This window comes from Temnothorax americanus, unplaced genomic scaffold (genome assembly GCF_048541705.1).
Source record: "Temnothorax americanus isolate GAGA-0224 unplaced genomic scaffold, ASM4854170v1 Scaffold36, whole genome shotgun sequence".
Taxonomy (NCBI): Eukaryota; Metazoa; Arthropoda; class Insecta; order Hymenoptera; family Formicidae; genus Temnothorax; species Temnothorax americanus.
In genome coordinates this window covers 1,820,692-1,833,676 of record NW_027509505.1, presented here as the reverse complement: position 1 = coordinate 1,833,676, position 12,985 = coordinate 1,820,692, and the positions used below count along the sequence as shown (strand labels likewise).

Here is a 12,985-nt window from a genome sequence, read left to right as displayed (position 1 = left end):
ATGGATATGGTCTTCGGATTCGAAATTAAAACTATCCTGCAGATATTGTGTTGATAATGAGCAAATAAAACGGCGTATACGCGACGACGAATGTTTCACGTTAACGCACGCGGTGCGTCTGTGCCGAGAAGCGCGATAAAACGACCGTCCACGGCAAACGTGCTTCTCCCGCACCGTGAAACTTTTCTAGTCGTATCTTACGAGAACACGACGTAAACTTGGGCATAAACTTGGCATAAACTTGGGTATAACTTGGGCATGTGATGAGACACGTTCTGGATAATTCATTCATCACGTAGTCGCGTGATAAAAAAGGTTTTGTTGAAATAGGTACGCGAGAGTAGAGACATTTATTCGACGTACGTCCTAGGATCGTGTCATTCTAAGCCCTATAAGCCCTAAGCCCTAAGCTCTAAGCTCTAACGTGAGATATAACGTCGCGTGCCTTGCAGGTGCTGATAACGAAGCTCTGGTCATCTAACAATGTGGAGACGCAACAATATCGGAAAGCCAGTAAAGCTCTCCTGGTGTTGATACCACTTCTAGGAGTGACGTACGTGCTGGTCATAGCTGGGCCCACCGAAGGCCAAGTCGCGAATGCATTCTCCTATGCGCGCGCGATTCTGCTTTCTTCGCAGGTAGGAGAGAGAGCGACGAAGAACCGTTCTAAGAGACGTAAAAGAAATGAAAGAAACGTCTGAGTGAACGCCGCGTCTGACGTTGAGCACGATAGGCAACGTTAGCCAATCGGATATATTTTCTTATTTAACAATGCCACGTATTCTGGTTCGAGCCTACGGTATTTTCCATCAAGAGCCTGTAATGGCGGTGCGTACTCGTTGCTTTAAATCAAACGTACGTTTATTATTAACCAGGGTGGAAAGGGCGGAAGCGACGGGAAAGGGTACGTACACGACTTGAGAGATAAACTCGCTATACGTATTTTCCAAAAACTGTCGCGATGATACGCCGAGAATGAGGACTAATGGGAAGTAGAATAGGACATACGGCTTGAGTTTGATCGCTTTGCTTTGCATGACTGCCGTGGCAGCGGATGAGGCTCGAGACGGAGACTCGCTCGCTTTAGATATGAGGGAGAGCCGGATCCCTCCTGCAACTCCTGATTCCTTTTTCGGAGCGAAAAGTAACCTCGCGAAAATAAGGATAAGGATAAGGTCAAGGATAAAGATAAAATATACGTTTTCTTTTTTTGTTTTAGGGATTCTTCGTGGCGTTGTTTTATTGCTTTCTCAATACCGAAGTGCAGAATACGGTTAGGCATTATTTCGCACGATGGAGCACCACGCGAAATCTTGGCACCCGCCGGAGGTATTATAACAATTGGTCCCCTCGTTCGAGAACGGAGAGCATAAGGTACTCGTTTCACGCGCGCGCGTACCTTATGTAAAAAATATATATCTTTCTCTCTCTTTATATATATATATATATATATATATACACACACACATTCGTCAAAAAAATTATCGCGACACTTGTTTCATATCATTTGCATACGTTCAAACAAGCGTATCTCCGCGAAAAGTTGTCGTATTTTGGAAATTTTTTATTTTTAAGGATTAAGGTTTTACTTAAAAAAAATTTTTTTATATTTTGATTTTATCCTCGTCCGCCCTCTCTCGCCATCTCTTTAAAAATAAGGACGTGTTTTTTCGCGAAGTTACGACATATCAAAGTTACCACGGCATTTTTGTTCAGTTACCACCAGCCTTAGCTTTACCGAATAAGCACCGCATGAGGAAGTTGCTGGTCGGATTTTGTCCATCGTGTGTGTATGTACTACATGTATGTTGAAAGGAGGGCGGTGGATATACGCGCACTTAAAACTGCGTATTTCCGCCTCATCTTCGGCTGATCTCTTGCAGGACGCTCATGCGTTTATTGATGCAGGTTCTGAATGTTCTACGTGTCTAAAAGAGATCGTCCGAATACAAGGCAGAAATACGCAGTTTTACGTGCGACCATACCCACATCCCTCCGCCCCCCCCCCCCCCCACACACACACACACGATGACCAATATCCGACCAGCTTTTTATCTCTTCGGGTAAAAGGCTAAGACTATGGCGGTAACTGAACAAAAATGCATATAGGTAACTTTGATACGCTGCAACGCCGTGAAAAAAAAATCGTACGGATCTCAATTTTTTTTACGTTACAAGGAAAAGTCCATCATTTAAGTTAAGATAGTTATAATAATATTTACGAAAAAAAATTATTCCACTCGGTAGACGTCGTCAAACTGCACGTTTTTGGAGAAAAAACACATTTTTATTTTTAAGGAGATGGCGAAAGAGAGGGAAAGAATAAAATCAAAATCTAACGAAACGTCCTTAAAGTAGTTGAGTAGAGACTTTACCTTTTAAAATAAAAACAACGTTTCAAATACTATTTTTCGCGGAGATACGCTTATTTGAACGTATGCGAACGTTTGATATGACGTGAGTGTTGCGATAATTTTTTTAACGAGTGCAGTATATATGTATACATAATGCGTCATAACGAAATAACGAGATTGATTTTCTTTAACGCAACGTGGTACGCAACGTAAATTAAACTCCGTGACAGTCGGAAAATTTGGAAAAGTTTATAGCTCTGCAGAGATCAATAAATTTTTATCGCTTATTTTACTTAATACTTTTGGTCTACTTTTTTTTTGTACGTGAGATTTCGTAATTTTGAGATTTTGTACGTGAGATTGGATTTTCATACGACACGTATCACTTTTCGATTTTCTATTTTCTATCGTCATCAATCGCAGGTTGTGCCAACCGTCGAATCCGTATCGAAAGCGGGAGTCCACTGTAAGTGAAACTACCACTACGACAGTGATAGGCCTGACGTCCACCACGATGTTCCTCGATAAATCCAAAAGAGTTATTTCGGAGGATCTGAACGAGTGAGACAAGATTCACGAGAGAGAAAGAGAGAGAGAGAGGTTTCAACGTGGGAACAACGCCCCGCGCGTTGTCACAATAATCGTCGGCGTCGGTAGACTGATGGTAGACTGTGTTGCTTACAAATGGCGGGCACTGCGAGCTACAGGCGCTGCAGCCATGCAGCATTGTATGAAACGTGTCACGATCCGCCACGCGCTTTCTCCGAGCGTCGGCTTTTCGCTTCAAGGAGAATATGTATATAACTTGCTATAATAATAATAATACGTCACGGACATTATTTTACACGAAAGAAATATCCTCGATACTCATATCTTCCTCGATATTTTCATATCTCGCCAAAAGTCTCACATATCAATATGCAGTCCCTTGCCGCGGTCTTGTTGGATTACCGCATATATCACAAGCGAAAAATTATATGACGTTTATCTTTGGCACTCGCGTATGCCCATGTTGCCACGTTTTGATCGACAATATCACGATAGCGTAAAAAAGCCAAAGATTCTCTTTTTTTATCCTATGGATTACGAAATAATCTTGTGCTAAATCTTGCGTACGTACGTGTCACAAAATCCATCTTTCTTGAAAATATAAAGCATATGTAGATTGCATTGCACATTTATTTACTGATACAGAAAAAACTAAAATACTTTTTAAATATTTACTGATTTACACATGAACGCGAGTTACGGTATAAAAAACAACGTTCGATGTTGATTTTTACGTAAGTGCAAGAAGAAAAGATCCGCGAGCGTTTTTAAATGTTTAGCCTCTGACTTGATACGTCAATATAGTCGCAGAAAAAACTGAGTGTGTGTGTGTTTTTGGGTGTGCGTGCGTGCGTGTGTTATATATATGTGTGTGTGTGTGTGTTTCCTAAGTAAGTACAAAAAATTGAAAGTAATATTTCGTTGCTTATTTTTGGAAGTAAAGATTCTATAAACATAATACCCTAAACTGCATCGTTTTCAAAATACAGGGTGTCACACGTGTGAAAAAAAATATAAAACGTTCGAAAAAAAATCTGGAAAACGTTTAAAGATATATTTTATTCAACGTTGGTATGCATACACGTGTGATATTAAGAACCATTTTCCAGTACCGATAAAACAGTTTTAGATCCATCAAAGGCGTGCATCTTTGACACCGTGTATTTTGAAAACGAAGCACGTTAGGGCATATGTTTATAAGGCTTCTTCCTAAAATAAGCCACGAAATATCTCCTTCAATTTTTTTATACTTACTTAGGAAACATCCTATATAATGTACTCTATATATGTATATGTTATTACATGTATAACGTCAGAATCTCAATTATATAACTCCAAAGAACTAGATACAGAATTAAGAGAAATCACGACAAGACGTTCTTTTGTAAAACAGAATGTTAACGTACAACGTGTACGTATCGCTTGACCGTACTATATAATAATTTTCGTTATTGTTGTTGCAAGTATAACTCGGACGAGTTTCGTAACGTATATACGTATCGCTTGGCTTTTCGCATTGAACACTGAATGAGATATGACAGCAACTAAAAGTATAAAATGATCGTGCGTACGTAACTCTCTATCGCTATTTTTTCACTCAACGTTAAACATCTGAACATTATTTATAACGTTCATGATAAATATTTCTGTTAGAAGCTTTTTGTACGTAAACCATGCTAGGCACGTGCACTTCTGCGTGTCGATAGAAATTAATTAATTTTTCTGTCTCTCTCTCTCTCTCTCCCTCTCCCCCGCCTTCCCCTCCCCTTCCATCCTCACTCTTTCTCATACTGCGAGAGAACGTTTAAACGTTCTCTTTACCAAAAAATTATAATCATCTAATAAGGGAACATTGCATACACATTTACAGCAAACACACGATGCTGAAAACGATATAATAGATAAAATAGTATATTACATGTTATTGCCGTGAACGTACTCGAATGAGAACGTACGTACGCAAATAAGCTGGAATCTAACAAATCGACGCGAATATTGTCGATACGTGCTTCTAAGTACGACATAGGCATATAAGTTTATATGTAAAGGTGTGCAAACCGTAACGGAAACGAAAGTGTATGTTTATTAACGTTATTGACGTTATAACACGTGTAACAAAATACTTACCTGTGTTCAAATATAAGTATACATCGTGTTCGCAAATATGGCATGTTCTGATATGACCTGATGTTTACTACGACGTATCGTGCGTTTTAAGTTTAATCATCTGCTCTAGCGTGCGTTGGCAAAAGAGACGGGTACTTTACGTGTGTATCGGTGAACACACTTCCTCTTCCGACGTGCATAATTTATTATACGTTCGTGCGCAAATTAAAAAATAAACCCTAAACGATTTACATACATTCATACGATATCTTTTTCTCTTTTTTTCTCAAATATTGACATGTAGTTAAGAAACCGTGTGCGCGCGCGCGCGCGCGCACGACACATAAACAAATCCGTGAAAATAATATAGGCTTATTATTCGTACAACTACGCGCTTCGCTACATATCTTTGGACAGTGTACGCGTTAATGTTAATATATAAACGTCGATCTTCAAGACGGTGTGCTACGTCTGAGTTTTACATTTTACACATACTCATACATAAGCAGGTTGTAATGTGTGTACGTACACTGTTAAAAAAAAAAAAGGCACAAAAACGGAACTTGTAGCGGTATAGTTTTTTGGGCGCTGCGTCCGTTTGCCAACGTGCTCTATCAAGTCACACGTTTGAGAACGTTACAGTTAAAGTTGCAAAAATAGGCTCTTTTAGCATTTTGGCATATTGATTAATAAACCACGATATGTGTGTGTGTGTAACGTGTTAGAGAAGTGTACGTGTAATCAAACGTAAGTTGTTGTTAGGACTTTCAGTTCTTAAAAGGACGTTATTGTGTCGCGTATGGTTGAAAAGATCGTGATGTTTAACGTAAAATCTATTGCATCAAAGTTGCGACCATTAAAGATCTGAGAAATATTTTTAACGTAGGTTCGTCAAACTTTAAGGGTTTTTCAGATCGTTGAAAACTACGCTGATGTCAAAGTGAATCAATTAAAAATGACAGAGTCACGATGGCAGATATTAAACGTAATAAATGGTCGAGTTTTTACCTTTAATATCCGCTAACTCGTACCATTTTTATCAACTTTGATATCAGCGTAGTTTTCAGCAACCTGAAAAACCCTGAAGTTTGAATAATATACGTAACGCACGAGACTCTACGTCAATCTTTTTAACCACACGGGACACAAGAAATTCTTTCAAGGGTTGAAAGTCCTAACGACATATTTAATTTTACGTGCACGTAAATTTCCCCAACGCGTCCACATATCATAGTTATGTTATAATAATATACCAAAACACACTAAAATAGCCCATATTTTGTAACTTTAACTGTAAAGTTCTTGAATGTGTGACGCGATAGAACACGATGACGAACGGGATCGTATTCAGCGTCCAAAAAAATACCGGATGCCACAAGTTTCGTTCTTGTGCTCGAAAAAAGTACGTTTTCGTTGAATATAGTGTTCGCGTCTAAAGTATTTCGCAGAGAGATGTTCCGCTATGTACACGGAAATAAATCCGACCACTTCGTGTTTGTTTATAAAAACTTTTGTATCAACGTTCTTCTCGTATAAACTTCACTTTTCTGAGCACCGTTTCTCTCACAGTGTATGAAATACGCATATTATTATAGCAGTAACGTTATTGCATCTGTTATAAAACACAGTTATTCGATAATCTATTCTATTTAATCCTTGAATACCAAAAACTAATGAAATATTAAGTTCGTTAAGTTAGAAAAATATAGTTACAATTTTAAACGTTCCACGACGTGTGCGTACACACGCACACACACACACACACACACACACACACACACGCGCGCGCGCGCGCGCGCGTATGTATAATTTTTTATATCCTGTTTTCAAAGTATTAAACGTTATGTCTTTTAAAATATTTCTGCACGATTTTACAAACGTAAAATAACTATTTAAAAAATATTTTCCGTTTAAATACCACGATGTATGTGCTCTTTAAAAAATATATATATTAGTTTTGCTCTTAGCATCAAACGTAGACAAAATTTATTAGAAAAACATTGGTAAAATTACGAAGTATTCTAGGATAAAATAGACATGTATCTTTAATAAGCAGGACTTCTCGTGCAATAGATCTTTATTATTGTTTGTGTAATTAATTACCCATTTTCTCTCTCTCTCTCTCTCTCTCTCTCTCTCTCTCTCTCTCTCTCTCTCTCTCTCTCTCTCTCTCTCTCTCTCTCTCTCTCTCTCTCTCTCTCTCTCTCTCTCTCTCTCTCTCTCTCTCTCTCAAACTAAATCTTTGTATGATTATGCTCTTGCAGCACATATAAATGTTAAAAGAAATTTAAAAAAGATTTATATACATGTTTCTTTATGATACGCTACCGCGAATTATACAAGAACGTAGATTGGTTGTGAGGTCGCAAAATGCACGATAATACTAGTCCACGAAGTAAAATATCACAATAATAAAATGCACACCGTCTTTTTACATAAATATTATAATTTTTTACAATATTAAAATATCACGAACTTTTTTGCGGTAATATCAACGTATATAAAAACTGCTAAGCTACGTTCGTGTGTACACGTATAGTATTAAAAAAATGTACGTGTATTTATTATTATTATTATTATTATATAATTTTAATACCGAAAGTATCAAATCTATGACCTCATTTAATACTATAGTAACGTCTTTGTTTTACGTATTTAAAACTGCTAAGATAATATTTTTACATGTAAATACGTTAGATTCGTCTTAAAAATTTTGATTCGCGTAACAATATAAATATACTGTAAAAAATCAATGTATATAAGGCTGTTTTTATTAACGTCAACATAAAATTAAATCCCTTTGATAACGTGTTTACCAAAGCAGCTGGTAAACGACGTCTTTATATATTGTTAATATAGATAATAATACGTAGAGATTATTTTAAGTGATAGCAAGCTATTTTTTTTTTATCAAACGTAGTCAACTTGTATAAAGAAAGGATTGGACTTGCATTCTGCATTTCACGCGTTCAATTTTGATTATGATGTATATTAGAACGAAGACATAGAAAATGTTCTCTATAACATAAAGAAAATATTTTAATGATTTTGAACTAAAAAGGAACGGGAGTAGATCGTCAAGCAACTAAAAAAAAAAAAAAATTTTTTCTCATTTTTAAGATGCAAATAAATCGCATGGAATGTACGTATCCGAGGAAACGCGACTCTCCAAAATTATAAACAACGTAGCGTGAGTACTTTCCACTTATATGACTTTTAATGATGCTTATATCTTGATTTGACGTGTTTCGAGTCAGTCACTCTACCGTAATGAATGAAAAACATATGTCATATGTTGACACTGATGTGTTCCAACGAAAGTTCTGACGAGCTTAAAAATACGCAAAATACTACGTTGTTTTCATTTACGTTGTAACAGCAATATAACACGTGATTTGATAACATGTAGTAACGTGGTTTGTGCGTTCACGTATATATCGTCCAGATATCGTTGCATACATATAAATACACTCTAAAGAGACACGATTTCATGTACGTTTGGAACGTGATCGTGATTTACGTTTGCTTTTTTCTTTCCATTTTTTAGTTTCGTGCCTAAGCAAACGTACGCACGTTGAGATATCGAGAGAAAAGGAGGCACACAGCGATACAAAAAGTAAATGGAAAGCACTCCGTAACTATTAAGAACGTCTTTATGAACTTCTTACACATGTCTGCTAACGTGACAACTGCATTCGATATCGGATGTGACCATATTTTTTTTTCCTCATTTCTTTTAATGAGATAAGAGCTAACAATATTTTGTACAAGTTTTATGATACAAATATATTAAGATACGCCAGTTTATATACCGTACATTGTATAATTTAGAGTTACAAGTCCTTGCGAGGACTTGATCCTTTCTTGTACAAGGCAATATCCTTTCCCTTTAATGGCATAAAAAAAATTCTTGTCGGTTTCTTTTCTTACTAGTACGCCTTATCCTGTACTGGGAGAACGTAAAATCTACACGCTTACGACGCCTCTCCCCTCCTGTACAAGCACAATATATTCTTTACTTCTATTCATTTTGGCGATATCAACCGCGAGGTGTCTTCATGGTTCTGATATTTTGGTTTGCCATGAGTGAAAGGCAGATACCTATACTTGATCATATGCTGCAAATAAAAAAAGACCGTTACGTAAACGTCTGAGTCTAAAATAAAAAATAACGTAGATTAACGAAATTTTTAATTGGAGTAAACGAGAGTTTCGCGACCACCGTCCCGCCCGCACGCCTTCCCGAAATTATTTCACGAAAAACGTTTCGTTACAGGATGCTTTCGGCGTGGTATAACGTTCAGTACATCTTCCGGTATAAAAACGAAAGATGCTGAGCCTCAAAGTTTCAACTTTTACTACGGAAAAGGTTTTCCCGGGCCAAACGGTAAGAGCGACGAGGTTGGCCAAGAGGACCAACGGGTTGCTCCTCTCGTCGAGTTCTAAGAAAAAACGGCCAAAACTAAAAAAAAATTAACGTTAAAAATTTTTTTTGAAACTTTGAGGCTCAGTATCTTTCGTTTTTATACCGGAAGAGGTACTGAACGTCATACCACGCCGAAAGCACACCTAACGTAACGTATATATTCAGTTTCAAGAAAATCCTAAATTTTTTTTTTTTAAATAATCTTTTACCTTATCTTATTCTAGACAATACCCGTAGATCCGTACATATAACTCTTTAGCGTACGTGTTATATTAAAATAAAAAATACGAGGTAAACGTAAAAGTAACGAGTATAAAAGAGCCGTGTAAAAAAAGTGTGTATCTCTCACGTTCTTACCTTTATTTGCCGCTTCATTGTGATACAGAACAGTGTTATGAAATACATAACAAGTATCGGCCAGAATACTGGTATGTTAAAGCAATCGAATAGGGTGGATATCATGGCAATTATCGTAGATTTTGTTACTGAGTACCAAAATTTAAATTCAGGTAATCTTCTAATAAACGGCCTGAACTCCTCGTTTGATCTTGTAGGTAACTCTGGTCCTTCTCCATCTGCAATTTTATATCAAGTTGACGTATCTTTTTAGGTAACTCTGTGGTCATGTTAAACCAAAAAAATATATATGTATATATAGTATATAACAGTATAATAGTATAATATGTATATTATACAGTATATGTATATAAAGTTCTTATCTTTAACGTGCATAACGTCACGTTCAATCTGTACGTTCTACGCTACGCTTACGCTGTACAGACAAGTTTTTATCAACTCCGCACACTTCTGTACGCGTCTATACGCGTCTATGCTACGCTATGTTTCTTTCACGGTCGACGTTATAGAACACGTGTACGGAAAAAATATTTAGACCGTGGTCTAGTAAAAAACGTTTACCATCAAAATCCATGGCAGGATCAATTTTTGGAGTAAGGAATGCTATGAATAAATTGAGGTGATAAATTCCTAGAGCGTACGTGACGATATACCACCCCTGTAAATGCGAAAGTGTTGCGTTATATATAGCGTTATATAATATAATAAAAACGCGCGCTTGCACACATTAATAGAGAGACGATCATACTTGAGAGATAAATACACGTAGAATAAAAAGTACTAATAGGAATAAAGCAAATGTCCATCGTGATATTACATGAGGAGTCCATAGATCTAGGTATCTTTGATATATCTGCAACGAAAAAGAAGATTTATAGCGTATATACGGCGCACAAGACGAGTGAACGAGAATAGAGCGCGAGTGGAAAATATACAGATAAAAACGAGCGTCTAAACGAGAAGGTTGTCAAATACGAGACCGCGGCCAGGTAAAAACAGCGTGCAAGAGGCAAGTTGTAAAAATGATGTTTATGAATATTCCGTAGTATTTACGTTTATCTCATAGCACGCGCTAATACTCGGTTCAAGTAGTACTCTGATGGAAGAAAATAAAGCGGAACAGCGACGCGTCACGTAAGGTATTAAATGTAAGGTATAAACTGTTTATTCACGCACGTTGAAACTGATATTAACCTGTGATATTCTTATTATCCCTTGACTGAAAACATTTTTTCTCACTGGACCACCCAAATCTTCATCCTGCATCATTTTCTCTCGCTGCAAATAAAAGACCTTGATGCAATGTTAACGTACGACGAACCAAAGCCAGCTTTGTAAACGTTTATTTATAGAAAAGAACCTTGTTACACATATATGTACAAATGGTAAACCTACATAACGAACGTTTAAGAAACGTACGTTATACATCGCGTAACCGTTGTCTCGTGTGCACATTCAACGTTCTTTTCAAACATGTATACGTCAGTTGCAAACATTTACGTCGAAACACGTTTTTTTCTTTTTTATAGAACGGGTCAAGTCTTATTAATCAATATTGTCCACGGTATCTTTATGTCTACATACATGTGCCAACGATACGTTCTCATAACGTTGTAATATTAAGCGTCACTCTCGGACATGTACATCGTCTATTACACGAGCTACTGATATCATACTAAGTACGTGAATCGTTATAGCAACTATACGTGTTTCAACGCCGTCGTAAGGCTGAGAGAGTGAAAACGAAAGCGTTGAGTGACACGTCTTTCCAGAGATTTACCAGATGAAACGAGCGCGTGTCTTACGCGACGTCAAGGTTGTGCGCGAGTTTATTGAACGACGAGTTCGCGCAGAGACAGCAGAGGCAACAGAGACACGTGCAGACTATGCGCTATCCTAACTCGCTATCTAGAAGTCGAGAAAGAAAACTGTTGTCGTAAGGTGTTGATTGAAATTTTCACATGTATATCACATGTATAAGCGAGAGAGAGAGAGAGAGAGAGAGAGAGAGAGAGAGAGAGAGAGAGAGAGAGAGAGAGAGAGAGAGAGAGAGAGAGAGAGAGAGAGAGAGAGAGAGAGAGAGAGAGAAAGCAGCGAGATAAGTCGTCTCGACGTCTCGGGCGACAGGGCCCACTGATGGCATGGCAAGTGCTACGTTACCCTAACCTAACCTCCCGCCGTTATACTAACGATGAAATATCGGACGATCTCGCCGCGCGTACGTATTTACCTGCGATCCTGTTTTACGCCGTCTTTTCCACCGCACGCAACACCTGCGTCGAATATTTTCTTTAAAAAAATATATATATACATATAACACGTCACAACATTAATGACATACTACTAGACGTTCCATAGAATGTCGTCAGACCAGACGCCAGTTGCGTTGCAGAGTGCAGCAGAACAGGCGGACGTTTACGAGGAATGACGAGCCACGAGGAAGGCGGCGCCGTGAGCCACGAGTGCTGATGATCAGTGCTCTGACGATCACTGACGACACTGACGACAGCCGCAGTCAGCAACTCAGCAATGCCAATGGGCGCGTTCAGCAGACACGGGAACTGTTGAGTTCGTCTTCGCAACAATCGCAAACACTCTACGTTGCGTGGTTGGTTATAAAAGTAAAGAGCCACGCACGTTCGACTGCTACTTTACTGAGCGCCCGGCACACTTAACTGCACCTGCACCTTAGGCTGCATCTCCATGGAAAAAGAACGAGCGGAACAGACGTATATTGGGTGCGTTCAGTTGATACTCCGCTAGCCTAGCACGCGTGAGCAGTCGCTCGTTTCCTCTCCTTTGATCCAATGGCGTATAAGGAGAGGAAACGAGCGAAAACGAGCGACTGCTCACGCGTGCTAGGCTAGCGGAGTCGCGGCTGAACGCAGCCATTTAAAACAAACGCACTTTGGAGTTTGAGCTGGTGGTCCATTTGACGCTACAACGGCTTTCTTCCGTGAAAGAAAGGAGAAGAGGACGGGTTTGAAGCCGTTGTAGCTAGCCGCAAGTCAAGTGGACCGCAGCCGCAGACTTGCGTGACTAATCTCCTGGGTGGGGATTCTCCAGGTGGGATCGTAATCGTAGCCACGCAGAGTATGTCCGTTTTACGTCCATTCCGCTCGTTCTTTTTCCCCATCTGCAGGGGCCCTTACGATATATTTACTCGTTTACGCGGAGTAAATTATCGTAAGTT

At 38.5% G+C, this 12,985-nt stretch overlaps 2 protein-coding genes across 34 annotated transcripts in view; one reads left to right on the top strand and one right to left on the bottom strand.

The window, feature by feature from the left end:
• Dh44-r1 (Diuretic hormone 44 receptor 1) overlaps positions 1-6,355 on the top strand; it is a 42,428-nt gene extending 36,073 nt beyond the window's left edge. For 16 of the 20 annotated variants that reach the window (XM_077414208.1, XM_077414200.1, XM_077414213.1 and 13 more), the window contains 3 exons: positions 453-638; positions 1,220-1,374; positions 2,778-6,355. In XM_077414208.1, coding sequence (XP_077270334.1) covers positions 453-638; positions 1,220-1,374; positions 2,778-2,919 — 483 coding nt within the window. In that variant the 3' untranslated portion in view covers positions 2,920-6,355. Of the gene's footprint in view, positions 1-452; positions 905-1,219; positions 1,375-2,777 lie in introns of those variants that run through there. The other 4 variants (XM_077414212.1, XR_013258168.1, XM_077414218.1 and 1 more) reach the window with 4 other exon arrangements.
• A 760-nt stretch (positions 6,356-7,115) lies between these two features.
• Positions 7,116-12,469, bottom strand: LOC143901734 (protein RER1). 14 transcript variants are annotated; one of them, XM_077414232.1, is made up of 8 exons: positions 12,134-12,468; positions 12,023-12,065; positions 11,573-11,700; positions 10,969-11,070; positions 10,541-10,645; positions 10,354-10,450; positions 9,793-10,010; positions 7,116-9,127 (listed from the first exon to the last, which is right to left on the bottom strand). In XM_077414232.1, the coding sequence occupies exons 4-8, from the start codon at positions 11,059-11,061 to the stop codon at positions 9,035-9,037; spliced, it is 606 nt and encodes a 201-aa protein (XP_077270358.1). In that variant the 5' UTR covers positions 11,062-11,070; positions 11,573-11,700; positions 12,023-12,065; positions 12,134-12,468; the 3' UTR covers positions 7,116-9,034. The 14 variants fall into 14 exon arrangements, with proteins under 14 accessions (XP_077270358.1, XP_077270357.1, XP_077270359.1 ...); XM_077414231.1 differs by having other exon boundaries at positions 12,023-12,468; XM_077414233.1 differs by lacking the exon at positions 11,573-11,700 and having other exon boundaries at positions 12,023-12,081.
• Positions 12,470-12,985: the final 516 nt, after the last annotated feature.